This window comes from Takifugu flavidus, chromosome 15, assembly GCF_003711565.1.
Source record: "Takifugu flavidus isolate HTHZ2018 chromosome 15, ASM371156v2, whole genome shotgun sequence".
In the NCBI taxonomy this organism is placed as follows: Eukaryota; Metazoa; Chordata; class Actinopteri; order Tetraodontiformes; family Tetraodontidae; genus Takifugu; species Takifugu flavidus.
In genome coordinates this window covers 9,642,738-9,660,338 of record NC_079534.1, presented here as the reverse complement: position 1 = coordinate 9,660,338, position 17,601 = coordinate 9,642,738, and the positions used below count along the sequence as shown (strand labels likewise).

General features: G+C 42.4%; 1 protein-coding gene across 3 annotated transcripts; it reads right to left on the bottom strand.

Moving 5' to 3' along the window:
- Nucleotides 1-4,651: 4,651 nt before the first annotated feature.
- On the bottom strand, nt 4,652-17,592 carry parp2 (poly (ADP-ribose) polymerase 2). 3 transcript variants are annotated; one of them, XM_057057681.1, is made up of 17 exons: nt 17,308-17,592; nt 16,533-16,739; nt 16,143-16,304; nt 15,896-15,966; nt 15,657-15,707; nt 15,472-15,568; nt 15,311-15,386; nt 15,131-15,233; nt 14,895-15,042; nt 14,675-14,813; nt 14,540-14,603; nt 14,086-14,220; nt 12,243-12,370; nt 11,997-12,096; nt 11,742-11,840; nt 6,986-7,110; nt 4,652-5,188 (listed from the first exon to the last, which is right to left on the bottom strand). In XM_057057681.1, exons 1-17 carry the CDS (start codon nt 17,399-17,401, stop codon nt 5,029-5,031), a joined length of 1,959 nt encoding a protein of 652 aa, XP_056913661.1. In that variant the 5' UTR covers nt 17,402-17,592; the 3' UTR covers nt 4,652-5,028. The 3 variants fall into 3 exon arrangements, with proteins under 3 accessions (XP_056913661.1, XP_056913662.1, XP_056913663.1); XM_057057682.1 differs by lacking the exon at nt 6,986-7,110; XM_057057683.1 differs by lacking the exons at nt 11,742-11,840; nt 11,997-12,096; nt 12,243-12,370.
- Between the last annotated feature and the right edge of the window lie 9 nt (nt 17,593-17,601).

The following is a 17,601-nucleotide window of genomic DNA, read 5'->3' as shown; positions in this document are numbered from 1 at the left end:
GTTCTTTCTACGGCAGCTGAGGAAGCTCAAACTGCCTCCCAGGATGTTGGCGCAGTTTTATACGGCCATCATCGAATCCATCCTCACCTCCTCCATCACCGTGTGGTTTGCTGGTGCCACTGTCAGGGACAGACTGAGGCTGCAGCGCGTCGTGCGCGCTGCCGAGAAGGTGATCGGCTGCAGGCTTCCATCCATCCAGGACCTGTATATCTCCAGGACCCGGAGGTGTGCAGGTCGGATCACGGCCGACCCTTCCCACCCTGGTCACGGACTGTTTTCCCCCCTCCCCTCAGGCAGGAGACTACGGTCCATTCGGACCAAAACCTCCCGCTACATGAACAGCTTCTTCCCCTCTGCCATCAGGCTGCTGAACACCAAGTGACTTATCACTTAAGCACCATGTACAGCAGCCAGTCGGACTCACGAACAATACATCACATCCTGCATTGACCTGCACTATTTCTTACCACTTACCTCTTACCACTTACTATTTATGTATATACTGTATATATGTCTTATTTTTATTTTATTTATCTTATTCTAGTGTGGTCTTCTTTATGTTGAATGTCGCAGCGTCTCACCAAGACAAATTCAAAAGACAAAGTTTGTGTAATACTGTGTATTACATGAACAATGGCAATAAATCTGATTCTGATTCTGATGTTTCTCAAGTGAAAAAACGCACTTCTAGAGACTGTTTTAATGTGTGATCACAGCATCCTTTTACAGAGACTGGAACATGTGGTTGGCATTAAAGGGACAGCACTAGACTGGTTTAGATCATATTTATCAGATAGATACCAGTTTACTCACGTCCATGGCTTTTCCTCTCCATACAGTAGGGTTAGCCATGGAGTTCCACAAGGTTCTGTACTTGGACCAATCCTTTTCACCTTGTACATGCTTCCCTTAGGAAACATTATTCGGCAGCATGGGATAAATTTTCATTGTTATGTTGATGACACTTGTGAGGGTGATGTTTTGGTCACCCGCGCTGTTCGTTCACCAGACTCAGATCAACCACGCAAACAACAGGAGTTCCTTGCAAGGGAGAGCTGAGCAGCAGTTCAAGCTTCCTCTCTCAACTCCGTTCGTCTGCTGCTTGCTCACCTCTTTTATTTGGTGCACACAAGATCATGTCAACCTGACCTCACGATTCCTTCTCTTCCTATCTTTACAACTTCCTCGTGTCCTTGAACACGGTACCTCCAGGTGCTGGGTACACAACAGCTTCAATACTTGATTCAAACACTCATACATTCCTTTTCTTAAACATTCCTTAAACACTCTAAATCTACTCACTATAGCATTTAAACGATAACAACAATAATTCTTCTCACACACTCAGCTATATTTATCCATGAAACCAGAGGAGACAGAGCAGTTAGTGAAGCTTCAGACCTGTCTTAAAGACATTAAGTCTTGGATGTCTTCAAATTTCCTTCTCCTTAATTCAGGAAAAACTGAGGTCATGGTGTCTGGTCCTGAACCTCTCAGGATCACATTATCACTCTAGATCAGGGGTGGGGAACCCCCGGCCTCCGGGCCGTATACGGCCTACGAGACCATTTCTACCGGCCCGCAACGCAATAAGATTTTTATATTTTATATGTGCACTTATACAGTGGGACCGTTCGCTAAACTCCGCGAGCTGCGAGTAGCAGCGGTAGCGTATTTTTGCCTTTCGTATCCTCAAATTTCTTTCGTAACAAGAGGAAATATTTTCCCGTTTTCTGAGATAAAACAGACGGTTATGTTATGTCCGAGTCAAGGTCAGGGTCAGTGAACACAGCATGTGATGTACGTAGTGGGCTGAACTGATTGACACGGACGAAAAATGCTTAGCGAAACACGCTAAACTCGACGAGTTGAAAGGACAGATGAGTTTGGATAAAATTAACGCTCTTCGTCGGAGTTTGGAGGTTCAACAAGCAGCTTTCACACGACCATGTACCGACAGAGAGAATATTACGCGTGCAAGTTTTGTGATGAGTGAATTAATAGCCACGAAGCTGAAACCTCACGTGAACGTGCCTCGTAGCCGCCGCTGAGGCGCTCGCGCCGGACAACGTAAAATTGTTTCAAAGTGTGAATTTTTTTTCGTGAATAACTACTTAACTAAGACATATATTGTTATGATTCCAGTGGCTAACGGTATGTTTTTATGGTCAAGGAATCTAAATATGTAGTCAAAGTATATGTGGGACTAATATTTATGGTGGAAATCACAATATGCCAGGAATTGTTGCGCTTGGCGGAGGTCTGCGCTCTCCGAGTGCTTTCTAGTTGTTATTATTATTGTCTTTATCTTTCTTTCTTTTAATTTATTTTCTTGATTATCTTGTTGTATTGCAGTTTTTGTGAATAGAGGCCTCGAACAGGCCCGTACGGGTCTCTTGCCTCAACTCTGCACCTCTTTTTTTTATTGTTTTGTATGATCATGAAAACATATTTTACTTGTTTGTCATTTTATTCTATTTTTTTGGTGATTTTATATGCATGTGTGCTAAATAAATAATTCAAACTCAAATGCAGCAATCATGAGACTTAGTAACACAGTGGTTATAGACTTTTTTTTGTCTTTTTTTTGCATCCCTAGGTATGTGTTCGTAATAGTATGGCCCTCGGAGGACTTTATAAAAATTGAAATGGCCCTCGATATGAAAAAGGTTCCCCACCCCTGCTCTAGATGATATCTCCCTAGCATCTAGTCTCTCTGTGAAGAATCTTGGATTAACATTTGATCAAAATTTGTCCTTTAACTCACACATCAAAATAGTCTCTAGAATTGCCTATTTTCACCTGAGGAACATCACAAAGATCAGGAAACTACATATCCAGTATGATGCTGAAAAGTTAGTCCATGCATTTGTTACTTCCAGGCTGGACTATTGTAATTCTTTATTATCAGGGTGTCCAAACAGCTCTTTAAGAAGCCTCCAGGTGATCCAAAATGCTGCAGCTAGAGTTCTGACAGGTATTGACAAAAGAGATCACATTACTCCTGTACTGGCATCTCTTCATTGGCTGCCTGTTAAATTTAGAATATTTTTTCAATTCTTCTTCTGACCTACAAGGTCCTCAGAGACCTAGCTCCATCATACATGGAGGAGCTAGTGACACCTTACCAGCCCAATAGATAGCTCCGCTCTCAGAATTCTGGTCTACTTGTGGTCCCCAGAGTCTCTAGAGGTAGAATGGGGGGCCGAGCATTTAGCTACCAGGCCCCCCTGCTGTGGAACCAGCTCCCTGTCCAGCTGACTCTATCTCTACTTTTAAGATTAGGCTTAAAACCTACCTCTTTGAAAAAGCTTATTGTCAATAATTCTGTAGTCCCAGCTACTATCATAGACAGACAAATTAGCATACTTAGGGGGTCGTCTAATCATTAGGTTAACATCTTAGTTATGCTGCTATAGGCCAAGGCTGCTGGGGTCCAGAAACATGATCACCTGACAGGCCTCTGTCACTCCACTGAGAAATGGTCTCCTCTCCTCTCCTTCTCACCAAGTAGACTAGTGATGTTATTTCTTGTGTCGCTTTTCTGCCCCCACCCCCTTCTGTATTCATCTACAGGTATCGCCGCCTTCAGAGCTGCATACTGACCTCCGACCCTGCTGACCCAACTCAACTTGACTACCGGCAGCTTACTTTACTTAATATAAAGTATTTCTGTATGTATTTTCTATGATCTATGCCTATTCTCTCCTCTCCCTCTCCTCCCCCTTCTCCTCTCTCTCTACCCAGCCGGCCATCAGCAAGAGGGTCCCCCTACATGAGCCTGGTCCTGCTCAAGGTTTCTTCCTGTTAAAGGGAAGTTTTTCCTTGCCACTATTGCTTGTTTGGAGTCAGGCCCTGAGATTCTGTAAAGCACCTAGAAACAATTTTGATTGTAAAAGATGCTATATAAATAAAGAAAGAAGAAGAAAATGATTCTATTTGGATTTTTTTTTTTTAAATTCAATTTTCTGAAGCCGACAACACAATCATAGGCGAGACTGCTGCCTGGACAGTTGTCCAGGAGATGATCGCTGACATACTGCACAAAGAGGGGAAGACACAAAAAGACATTGAGCTGGCTGCCCTGAGTTCTGCATCCAAGAACAATCAATAAAAAGTTAAATGGAAGGAAAAAATGAGGCAAAAGGTGAAAAAGCAACAGGGATATCTGCAACTTTGAGAGGATTGTGAGACAAAGCCCATTCAAGAACATGGAGGAGATTCACAGGGAGTGGACTGGAGCTGGAGTCAGAGCGTCAAGAGGCATCACACAGATGAATCAGGACTATAATGATCACAGAGCTGGCTGAGGACAAAAAGGTCTAGAGTGTTTGCTCATTTGTCCAAAGTCCCCTTTTCAGATGAAAGTAAATGTTGCATTTCATTTGCAAGATGCAGCCCAAAATTTCTGTCTTAAAAATCAAATTTTTTTCTAATACCTGCGACACTGATTTAAAGGTTTTCATCAGCTGGAAGCCATAAACATTAAAATATTTTCCGAAATAAATCAAATTTTTAAAAATATTTAGAATTATGCAGATCCAAAACTATGTACACAAACACATTTACAGTCTCCAAACAATACCATACCAATCAGCTCTATGGTATGTATATGTACACACTATAAAAATAAACACATTCCCCATTAAGCTTATCTTTTGTAACACGTTTATTTTCCTTTGCCTTTTTAGCTACATAACTTTATCAAACATAGACATTAGGTTTCTGAATTTTTACTTTTGTATAGCATTTTAGGTTATTAATGAAACAGTGGATACAGTGTTCATAGGTTTTGCTGCACATAACGAAGCAAAACTGGAGGCTGTGAATTTTACAACACAAAATAAAAGTCAAACGGTCTGTTTGACTTATTGTTGGAAAAAATACTAACCCTACAGATCCTTTATTTTTGTACCTCCTGAAATTAGTTATGTTGATAATTCAAGTACATAAGTTGAGTAGATTGAAAATTAAAAGTCAACCTTTCCAAAAAAGCTCTAGATTTTACAGCTACCGGTTTTCCTGGCCTCACCACAACGAGGAGTAGTTGAAGTTGATCCGCAGCAGGTACCTCATTCGAATTTGGGCAGGATTGTAAACGACAAACTCGTTGTAAAGGAGCGAGTAAGTTTTGTGTTTACCCACCCCCGTCTTTATTCCAGGACCCATGGGAACGTTCACATCCGCTCTGAGAACAAGAGAGAGAATAACATCGATCAAACCTCATTGAAGGACAACTGAGATGCCCTAACTCCTAAAATCTGAAGGTCCCATTCTAATTTCATATGAACACTGCTCAAAGAAATTAGAGGAACACTTCGAAAACACATCAGATCTAAACGGGGGGAAAAATGATCTTGAATGTCTTTCCTGATAAAAAGTAGGTGATGTATTAGTAACAAAATTATGCCACATAATTTGATAGAAATGAAAATGATCACCCTATAGAGGGGGTAAATCAAAGACACCCCAAAAATGAAAGTGAAAAAATGATGCAGCAGACTGGTCCATTTTGCCAAAATGTCATTGTAGCAACTCAAAATGATTCTCAGTAGTTTGTGTGGCCCCCACGTGCTTGTACGCATCCCTGACAACGTCGGGGCATGCTCCTAATGAGACGACGAATGGTGTCCTGGGGGATCTTCTCCCAGATCTGGATCAGGGCATCACTGAGCTCCTGGACAATCTGAGGATCAACCTGGCGGCACGGGATGGACCTAAACATAATGTCCCAGAGTTGTTCCATTGGGTTTAGGTCAGGTGAACGTGGGCGCCAGTCAATGGTATCAATTCCTTCATCCTCCAGGAACTGCCTGCATACTCTAGCCACATGAGGTCGAGCAGTGTCGTGGACCAGGAGGAACCCAGGTCCCACTGCACCAGCGTAGGTTCTGACAATGGGTCCAAGGATTTCATCCCGATACCTAATAGCAGTCAGGGTGCCATTATCTAACCTGTAGAGGTCTGTGTGTCCTTCCAGGGATATGTCTCCCCAGACCATCTTGACCCACCACCAAACCGGTCATGCTGAATGATGTTGCAGGCAGCATAACGTTCTCCACGGCATCTCCAGACCCTTTCACATCTGCTGAATGTGCTGAGGTTGAACCTGCTCTCATCGGTGAAGAGCACAGGGTGCCAGTGGCGTAGTTGCCAATTCTGGTGGTCTATGGCAAATGCCAATCGAGCTCTACGGTGCCGGGCTGTGAGCACAGGGCCCACTACAGGACGTCGGGAGCCCCTCATGGAGCCCGTTTCTGATTGTTTGGTCAGAAGCATTCACACCAGTGGCCTGCTGGAGGTCATTTTGTAGGGCTCTGGCAGTGCTCATCCTGTTCCTCCTTGCACAAAGGAGCAGATACCGATCCTGCTGAGGGTTTAAGGACCTTCTATGGCCCTGTCCAGCGCTCCTGGAGTAACTACCGGTTTCCTGGAATCTCTTCCATGCTCTTGAGACTGTGCTGGGAGACAAAGCAAACCTTGCAACGGCATGTATTGATGTGCTATCCTGGAGGAGTTGGACTACTTGTGCAACCTCTGTAGCATACAGGTACCGCACCATGCTATCAACAGAGATGTTGATCCAAGCCAAATGAATAATGACAGCAGTAGAAAGTCAGTCAGTAAAAAAAATCAGCCAAAAGAGATGAGGAGGAAAAAAGGTATCAGTGGCCTCAACCTGGAAAGCCATTCCTGTTTTGGGGGCCGTCTCATTGTTGCCCCTCTGATGCACCTTTTGTTCATTTCATTAACAACAAAGCAGCAGAAACGGATTAACAACTCCCTCTGCTACTTAACTGACCAGATCAATATCCCAGAACTTTGAATGATAGGTTGCTATACTCTGATTAAAAAGTGTTCCTCTAATTTTTTTAAGCAGTGTATGTTTTCGTCGTGTAAATAGTCTTAATGTGACAACATCAACAAACATCCCTGTCTAGATATTTCTTTAGCCGTAATAGTGAGCATGATTGAATCTACTAACAGAATTAGAGAGTTTTTGGGGTCAGGTCCGGTCTGTCCGAGGCCCTTGGTACTGTGTTTTCCATCAGGCAGTTTGCTGGCCTCAAAGTCTGCATCCAATAACTCGTTACTGTCACCCAAGGCAACCTAGAATCACATATAGAAACACAGTATGGATAAGGAGATAGTTCTACATCAAATCAAACGAAGTCAAAAAGAAATATTTATGTTTTTATTACCTCTGCCAAATCTAAGCTTATATTTGTATTGATATGATATGTATTGTATTGATAATGTATTGATATGATATGATATGATAGTCTCACAGACTACCTCAATTTCTGTGTAGATGTGGTTGTCCCCACCAAGACTGTAGAGTGTTATCCTAACAATAAGCCATGGGTAACACAGGAAGTCAAGGATGTCCTCAATAAGAAGAAAAAGGCCTTCAGAAATAAAGACAGGGAGGAGATGAAAGAAGCGCAGAGGGAGGTGAAACGCTGCCTGAAGGAGGCAAAGAACACCTACAGGAAGAAGGTGGAGAAGAAGCTGGCTGATAACAACATGCGGGACGTCTGGGAAGGTGTCAGGACCATCACTGGTCACAAAGCCAAGACCAGCACGGAAGGGGGAGGAGTGGAGAGGGCAAACGACCTGAACCAATTCTTCAACAGGTTCAGTCAGCCCACTCCACTCCAATCCTCTGCCCCCCACCTCAGCAGCCCAGCTCCCCTCCACCCCCCCCCCCCCCACTCCCCCCCAGCAGCCGAGCCCCCCTCTACCCCCCCCTCCCTCCAACCCGCCACCCACCACAACTTCCCCCAACCCCGCCTCCCCTCCTCCCTCCTCCACCTCCCCTCCTCCCTCCACTCACATCTGGACAAGGGGAGTGGCACAGCGAGAATCCTCTTTTTGGATTTCTTGAGTGCCTTCAACACGATCCAGCCCCTTGTCCTACAGGACAAGCTTCTACAGATGCGAGTGGGCCCCTGCCTGGTTGCTTGGATCTCCAGCTACCTCACCGACAGGCCGCAGTTCGTCAGGATGAAGGACATCACGTCTGACACTGTGGTCAGCAGCATCGGTGCTCCACAGGGGACTGTGCTGTCCCCCATCCTCTTCACTCTGTACACCTCGGACTTCTGTTACAACTCTGAAATGTGTCACATTCAGAAGTTCGCTGATGACACAGCCATCGTTGGATGTATCAGAGACGACGAAGAGGAGGAGTACCGGTGCCTGGTGAGGGACTTTGTTGCCTGGTGCCACAACAACGGCCTGCAGCTCAACACCTCCAAAACTAAAGAACTAGTCATTGACTTTGGGAGGGACCGACCGAGACCTAGACCAGTTCAGATAGGAACGGAGGAGGTGGAGGGCGTGCAGACCTACAAATATCTTGGGCTGTGGCTGGACAATAGGCTGGACTGGACAAGCAACACAAGGCAGCTGTACAAGAAGACCCAGAGCAGGATGTACTTCCTGAGGAGACTCAGATCTTTCAACATCTGCAGGAAACTCCTCTGGATGTTCTACCAGTCTGTGGTCGCCAGCGTCCTGTCCTACGCTGTGGTGTGCTGGGGGGGGAGTGTGACAAAAGCAGACCTCTCCAGGCTGGAGAAGCTGATCAGGCGGGCCAGCTCGGTGGTTGGGATGAAACTGAAACCTCTGGTGACAGTGGCAGAGAGGAGAACTATTGACAAGCTGCAGAGCATCATGGACAATGTCCGCCACCCTCTGCACACTGTCATCCACACCCAGAGAAGCCTGATCAGCCAGAGGCTGCGCCTCCCCAAATTCAGAACAAACAGACTGGGGAACTCATTCATCCCCCGAGCCATCAGACTGTTCAACTCCTCACTGGGGGGGAGGAGGGCCAACAGAAGGACTGGAACAACACTGCAATAACATAATACTGGGACATCCATTCATTCCGTTCATTCATTCATTCAGTTCATTTATTTAGATTTCTATAGTTTGATATTTTATATTTATATTCTATTTTTAATTTATTCTATTTTATTTCTTATTTTATTCTATTTTTATTTTTTATTATTTTTAATATTTTTAATATTTTAAACAGTGCTGTACCTTTCTTTGGGGAGATGCTAATTTCCCTAATGGACACCCCCTAAAGGGATCAATAAAGTACTCTGATTCTGATTCTTATTCTATATCAGTTTCACTATTTCTACTGCCGTCATCAATCAGTTTGAGATCTGGACATGGTGGATTCTCTCTCCTGCACCTTTGTTGGGACCTGGACCTGTGGGTGAGCAGTGGAGGCTACCCAAGCATAACCAAGATGACTGCATGTCTTTCTTTGTCTTGGAGACAAAGAAAAGCACTATAACTTCAAATGTCCCACAATCCTCCAGGTGTGAAAACCTGATCTAGTAGTTACCACTGGCTGACTGTGGCATGTGGCTTGACTTAGTTCTCTCTTACTTTTGCTCTCCTCGCTTCACTGCCATTTCTCACAGCAACGAGATGGGACAAGTGCCATAAGACACCCAACACAAGGTTGGCAAGCTAAACATCTCAGCAACAGGAGCCATCCAGCCAGTTAGCATTGAGCTGCTAACAAGCTACCTCAAAGTAGCTACCAGTTTTCTGCAACCACCAGGAATGCACAAGCTTTCAAATTGGATCTAGAATCTTTTCCCAGGTTGGCTCCTCCACATGGATCACCATCTCAGTAGAGCAACACACTGGAGTAAGTATCTCTCCCTCCAGGACCGGTAACACAAACTAGGCCCAGTCAAGCAAGTTGTATTTGTGTTATAGCGAGTTGTTGTGATCAGGAGGTGCCCCAAGGTGATTTAATGTACTTGGATCAAATAATTTAATAATAATTACGTCTAACTATTACTCAATAGCCAAATAATTTAACAATCTTAGCAGGCAGGAAAAAAAATGTGAAATAAGCATGTGATATCGTCATACATGGGGTTCTCCTGTAAACAATAGTGGCACCACTTTGCTTGACTCCATGCAGGTTCTATCACTTTTCAATTGAGGACACAATCCCGACTTGGATGCGCCCACTCACATCTTTCATCAGCTCTAAACAGACAAAAAACTTCTGTATATACAAAAACAATAAGCCATGGGTTATAAAAAAAATCATGACCAAGGAGGCCTGCAAATGGTAGGGGGCCTGTACAGGCACACCAGAAAAAAACTGAACAAGAGAATCAGAGAAGCTAAGAGGAGATGATCTGGTTTACAGAAGCACCACCACCATCACTGCTGCTGATGGATCAGCTTAATGGTCGGGCAGAACAGTTGGTCTTCTGGTACAGTCAGAATAAACTGGAGCTGAACCCCCTTCCCAAAAATGCAATGTCTACTGTGGACCTCCCACATAAACAGTCACCAAAAAGGCCCTGCAGAGGATGTACCGTATTTTCTGGACTATATGTCGCATTAGCCAAACAATGCATAATAAAGAAGAAAAATAGATATATAAGTCGCACTGGACTATAAGTCGCATTTGGGGAAAAATTTATTTGATAAAATCCGAGACCAAGAACATACATTTCATCTTGAAAGGCAATTCGCATGGATTAGCAATAGGGTTACGGTATGCTAACATAACAAATTCAGCTACATGACCCACAACGAACTGAGTATGTGTCTGCTTTGTTAACGTAACATATTAACAGTTATTCAGATAACTATAGCATAAAGAACATCCGAGCAAGTTTACCAAACAATCAAGTCTAACTCCATAGATGAAGCACCGCTTCTTCTGCGTCACTAAAGGAACTCATTCCTCAGGTACACACGCCTAGAGCGCTCTTGTGGTTGTCAGTGTGAAAATAATGAACATGTGAAATTCCGTAATAATGTAATAATTTAAATCGGTCCGGAGTACAAGTCGCACCCCCTGACAAACTATGAAAAAAAGTGCGACTTACAGTCCGGAAAATACGGTACTGCCTGAGGGTTCTCTGGAAGTTCAACTTGCTTCCTGGAACCCACTTCAACAGTTCAGTCTGTCCTGTGCACTTCCATCACATCTCGTTTGACTCTGCCACCAAATTGGATAAGAGCTGTAAAGGACAATTGGAGCTGCAGAGAAAATCATCAGGACCGATCTTCCCTCTATCCAGGACTCATAGTCCAGCGCCAGGAGGAGGACCCGTGACATCGCTGCAGACCCTGGACACAAACTGTAAAGCCTCCACCCAACAGCATCCATTTTCATTAAACCACATCCAGTCCTTTCCTTTCAACCCAACCTGACCGCTGTGGTCCTTGATGGTCTGGTAATTGCATGAGAAACCATCAGCTCAGAGTCCTCCTGGTAACCCCCTTATCTTAGATCGCTCTGTATTCGGAAGCTCTCTCAGGCTTCTGTACAGAAGACTGCACCTCGTCGGTGTACATAGCCATTATCATTTTGTTCAAAGAGGTAATGAAAAAGCTTGTTCGCCATTGCCAGATTTTTAAAGTGACACGTTTAAGTCAAGTGACTGAGTGACTGTCACGACCCATCTTTCCCTGGCCAATCACTGGCCTGCATTACCAATTTCAGCTCAAACCCAGGCTCAGCACACTTAGAACCCTGACCAAGTAGGTGCTAAAAAGTATCTCGTAATGGAAAACCCTGAAGCTTTGAGCTGACCTGAGCAGGTACTAGTGGAAAAGCACTATTGTAGTGCCAGAAAGTCGGAGATTACCAGAGTGTTTTTCAATCGAACAGCAAAGAATACAGATCTTAAATTAAAGAAGATACAACACAGAACCATCAAGAAAATAAGTGAACGTACCTCACACAGTAGTAGCAGTCCAATGTGGTTACTCTGATTGGCGAAACAGTAGTTAGCACTTTTTGATGACATGTCAGCAAAGTAGATACCCTTTCCAAACTGCAACAAAGAGTAGCAGGTTTCATTTCCAATAATTTACTCCCATGTTTGCCTGACACAATATGTATTGTATAATATACTTATACTGTGAGACAAGATTCAGTATAGCTAAAAACAAATAAAGCAGATGGTAGAATATCAGAAGTTAGGTGTTACCATGTATCCAGTGACTGGAGCCTCAGGTGGAGCTACTCTGAGCCCCTGACTCAGGATGCTAACCCAGTTAGAAAGACGGGAACCATGCCACAACAAAGTCCTTGTTAGACAGATAAAGATAATAAGAGGGAGGGGACACAATCTTTTTATTTATGGACCACTGACTGCAAAGCACATTTCGCAACAGCACAACATTTGAACATGAGTGATAATAAGCTGGACTAATTTTGGCTATCCGTGTATTACCTGTTGTGAAAGTGTGACAGGAAATTGTTACTCTCTCCTTCTCTGTCAACGGTGAAAATGTCAATGACGGTCATGGTGTAGTCTGAATGGGTGGGAGCATGAGTAGACTGGAGATACTTTTCAATTACCTTCACACAGAGCAACAGAGCAACCGCATTACACAGTAGAATGGACTTTAAAGCACAACAACATTCCAAAACGTGCAATTGATGTTTCAAGTTCATCTCTCTGGTCACCACAGCGGTTGGAGTATTTCTGGGTGATTGATTTTTAAAGCTGTCAGCTTCGCTCTTTGCATTACCGGTACTACTAGTGTCTTCACATACTAGTATTTGTTGAGCTATAGTCTGAAAAATGCTGAGGGGGTGGGTGGCAAAACATAGCTAAAAATACATGTTCACGCTACATAAACAACCCTTTTAGGAACAGATTTCACCTTGATATAACATACGCAGTTAGTGCTGAAGCAAAATGGGAAATTCCCCTAATGTGTTCTTAATGCATTTTGGGAAATGTTAAAAAAAAACAAAAAAATAAAAAACAGCTGGCCTTTTTTCCCCACATCATTTTTATAAGTGAAAGATGTCCATTTAAATTTACATCAATCTTATGTAAAAAGAATGGCCAGAGACAGGAATTTTTCTTTACTGAAATGCATGTTCAAATCTATTATTGCATAATGGTTTATTCAGTGAATACTCAATAACATTTGATCTACTGCTCTTAGTATATTAAAGAGCTACATAGCAAGTGGAAACAGTGACAGCTTCACTTCAGCCAAAGCATAGGTCATTATTCCTGAGTCAGGTAAATACAGGTATAGTTTTTCATAAATTTGAATTACACACACACAATGCTGTTATTGTGTAAATACTGAACAGGGAATGCATATCATGACTAGGTTTTAAAAAAAAAAAGAGCCCCAATGATTGTCTTTTCTTTATATCTGAAAGGACCCCCAGAATGTCACACTCTGCTCCAGCCCATGGACTCAGTACTTTTCCACTGCCCTGCTCACACCACACCCTCTGATCACCACACCCACTCTCAGTCACTGATCACACACCTGCTCTCACTCATCAATCAGCTCACCTACCAGTATATATTCTCCAGCCGCACACTCACTCGGTGCCAGATTGTTCTCTGCAATGCAAGACTTTCCAGCATTTACCTGCCTGTCTTCCCGGTATCGACCCTGCCTGTGTACGACCTGCCTGTTCTGCCTGACCCCCGGTAAATTCCCTCTGTCTTCTGTTTTGACCACGAGCTCAGCCAGTCTCCCTCTGGACTGTTTGCCTGATTCTGCCTGCCTCCCGGTTACTGAACTTTTGCCTGCCTCGACCAAGTCCACTGCCCCACCCTCAAACTAATTTTGTGTGCCAGATTTCAGTTAATACACCTATTAACTGATCATCAGTTCATTGCCTGTTTTGTACTGCACTTGGGTCCATACCATACACGTCACACAGAAAGCCAGATAAATATATTTGATATCCATAACCTTGTGTGGAGCAGTGGTTGCTCAGTTAGGAACTAGGCTGAGATGTAGAGGGTTCCTGGTTCAAGCCCCAGTACAGACAAAACATGCAAGGTGTTCTGGTAGTAGGGGAAGGTGCCAGAACAACTTCAGAGCACCGACAAGGTACTCTTGAGCAAGGTACCTAAGCCACAAATGTTCACATAGGGCCCTGCCGACTTATCCAGGCGTGGACCTGCCTTTACCCATTGTGAAGCCATTGTGTACGCTCCCCCATTACCCCGAAAGAAGTAAAGCAGTTAAGAAGACAAGATGAGATAACTTTGTGTCTTTTCATTGTTAGAACAGTGAGTGGTTACTACAGACCCTGTACTCATGGGAGCTGGAGTCCAGAGGCTGCAAGCTGCAATGGAGGGAGCGATACTGCCTGTCTAGTGGATTTTCATCACCGTCTTCATTAGATTTAACCATTTTCACAGCAATCTGAATATCACTCAGTGCCTTCAAAAAAGACAGAAATAAATAAATGAGAGCACCAACCAGAGATTTTACAGGAGACATTAACTGTGTGATTGATAAGTGCATTGTACACAGCCCTATTGTCACTGGAGGGGTGAAGGTCTCAACATATTTGTTGAGATTATTTCTTTAACATTACAGTTTCTGAAACTTTGCTGGTACAGAGAATAAGTAAAGGAGTTGGAAAAGACTAAATAGATGAAATTTGGTACAAGCAGTGTAATAAACAGCACCATCTCCTGCAAACCCCCCCCCAGCACCCACCTTCTGGTGCCCTGTCTACATTTGATGACCTGTTTACCTCTAAAAGTGCAATCTTTTCCTTTAGCTCTTGTTCTGTATGAATGATTGGAGGAGTTTTCAACCTGGAGAAAAGCAGATTTATTTTACAGCTAATACTTATCCAATCATTGAGACATTAGTGCATGGTCCCTACCCAAAGTTGTGAGGGATGCGAGTGTAGAACTGGTTGCATGCTTCCAACAGCTCATTGCGGCTGCTCTTCTTTTTCAAACAGTCCTCAATTTTCCTTAGAGCCACATAGCCTGCACGGATCTGTTCTGAGGTCAATTTACCTGCAGGACAAATTTTGACCGCGAACATGTTAAGCAAAAGCTTTCATTCACATTAATACCTTTCTGCTATGTCGCACTGACCAAGTGGAGCTTTTTGGGTATCAAACTTCATCTCCAGCACACATTCCTCCATGGCTTTAAGATCACAGATTAGCTCCAATAGTTCCTGGATTTTCACATCCAGCATGGAGGCCTGTTTTTTGGTATCTACCATGGCGTTTTTCTTCTCCTAAAATGGGTTAAAATGTTCATGCAGAATGAACAAAACCTTATGAAGAAGTGAACAAATTAAGGATTTATTACCTTTGATTTTTTACCTTTTCATCTGCGCTGTAGTCCATAAGCACAATGTCATATTTTCCTGCTACTTTCATAAAGTTTTCTCTGTCCTCCCACTCATTTTTAGTCTTGTCAAGGAACCTGTGGAAAACAAAGGAACCATATCCAACTTATTCTAGTTTGATTAAAAAAAATCATTTTCATTTGCATCATTTTACTTCTTCTTGAAGATATCTTTGGCTTGGTTCAGGTCTGCACCACATTCGATCAGATTGTTTTGACCCACTTTTCCCACTGAACAAGAACCAGAGAAACAAACAAACCAACATTAATTCAGTTTATCTAAAAGATACATAGGAAGGAATGGTCATACACTCACCTCTTCCCCACCTAAACCACACACTGTAAAATTTGGATTTATCATCCTCCAACAGCTGCATCAGGTAGTATTTGTTATTATTAAACTGAAGATTTGTCTAGAAAATCAATCAGAATGGGAATCAAATTCAGCTGAATGATCTTTGTAAATTCATTTTAGATCATCCAGATAAATTAAAAGTGTACCTGATTTAACATGACATCATAAACATTATTTCCTTCAGTGTAAACATGAGCCTGAGAGAAGAAATTAACAGTTAGCAATGTAATATTTGATTAATTATAAAAAGTCTATTGATATAATTCAAAACTCTTTGTGACTCAAAACAGCTTTTAAAATAAAGCCCAGTTTACAGAGTATTTTGATAACTCTAAATCAATATTTTAAAGTCTTTTAAGGATGTACCGTATATGAAATCTTGTACCTTTCTGAGCTTTGCTTTACACTCAGAGTCCACTGGAGCTTTTCCTTTCAGGACCACCATCTTTACCACCTCTTTTCAACATGCAAATACAAACTTTTATTGAGAGATAACACCAAGTTCATATAAAGTAATATGTTAAAAACCTACATAAACAGGCATTTGGCTGAGCAACTGCATTTGTCATCCCATTTCACACTGGTTGTATGCATTACAAAGACAACAAAAGTGGCCAATAAATCCAAGTTACCTTCAATTTTTGGATTCTCTTTGGGACTTCCTTCATAGTTAGTTTGTCCTCTCATCCTCTTAGTAGCAGGCTGCTTGTTTGTATCTTCTTCCTCCTCTTCCTCTTTAATTTGAACTCGAGTACTGCTCTGTTGGCTTTCCTCAATAGCATTGGCCATGGTTTCTGTAAGAGATAGACTTTGTCATCAATTTAATGTCAGTCTATCATATTAAGTATCCCAATATTTGTATAGCTTTAAACTATGTAATTGGTTTTGCTATTAGATGTTGTATTTTTTTATGTTACACAAACCACATTGTAGTAAAGACTGATTTCTTTTTCTATTTTAAAAAAAACACAAGTCTTTAGTTGGGTCCATATAATGCATTACCATTACTGGAATTTATGTACCTGGTTTTACTGTCTGACAACGAATCTTCCTCTTGTACTTGGTCACAGGGTTAATCTGAAGCATTTTCTTCAGGTCAACTTCATAGGATTGCCCAGAGTCCAAAGAGAGATGGACAGAGTTCCCAGACGCAACTGCTGAGTTCAGTAAGGTGCAGACAGAGGGCGAGTATGGTTCCCACTGTCCTTCGTCTCCCTGCCACTGCCACACTGATTCACACATAGAGAAATACTGTACACTACTATGACACTGTAACAATTCAAAACAATCTGTAGCAATTTGAAAATATAGTAAGAAAAGAATATTTTGCTAGTTAAAATTAAAAGGTTTTTGAACTAAATGAAAATTAAATAAATGTAAAAAATTGCCTAAATTATGCAAATTTCTTACAAAAAATAAGATCTGCTAGATTATCGTGCTTGTTTTTTAAAGGATCACTAATATAACAATAAGGACTTACAACAATAATAATATTAATAATATATTAACAACAATATTAATAATCTATTTCTGAACAGTGTTTTGTACGGGACAGGAGAGGGATAATAAGAAAGGTGTAAATTAGCTAACATATCGAGGTGGCTCTCTTTGACAACGAAGTCTTTCTTTTAATACTTTCAAATAGTTTTGATAATATCTACAAGCCTCAACATGAGATAACCCTTAAATACACGAGCTCGAGTTTCCACTTCGATACCACAACATGTTTTAACAGTGACAGTTACAGCAGCTAACTGTGTTAGCAAGCGAACTGACAGTACAAGACTAGGCACTGACCTGTGTCGGAACTCGGACTTTCTTCGACAGCTTGATTTTTATTTCTTGCGCTTCTTTGGCGCCTCATGATTTTTAACGAGGTATAAAACCTCATTCAGCTGGGTTATCTTAAAGCACTTTAACGTGCACTGAGACGTCAACAAAGGACTCAAAAGTTTGGCCGCGCCGTCACCCGCTCTGCTCTGCTAAAGATCATTTTAAGAATTAAGATGTCTCACACTGCCACATACATTGGCTACTTCTTTAAACAAGCGCAAAGTTAATGAAATTGCAACTGGCTCTCGGCACCCTATA

Excerpts from the sequence above, each read along its gene's own strand:
- parp2 (XM_057057681.1), bottom strand. The coding sequence starts at position 17,401 with ATGAGGTTTTATACCTCGTTAAAAATCATGAGGCGCCAAAGAAGCGCA. Across the intron at positions 15,708-15,895 it reads GTAAAGCAAAGCTCAGAAAG|GCTCATGTTTACACTGAAGG; the intron begins GTACAAGATTTC and ends TTCTTCTCTCAG. Across the intron at positions 12,097-12,242 it reads CTGTCACACTTTCACAACAG|GACTTTGTTGTGGCATGGTT; the intron begins GTAATACACGGA and ends CTGTCTAACAAG.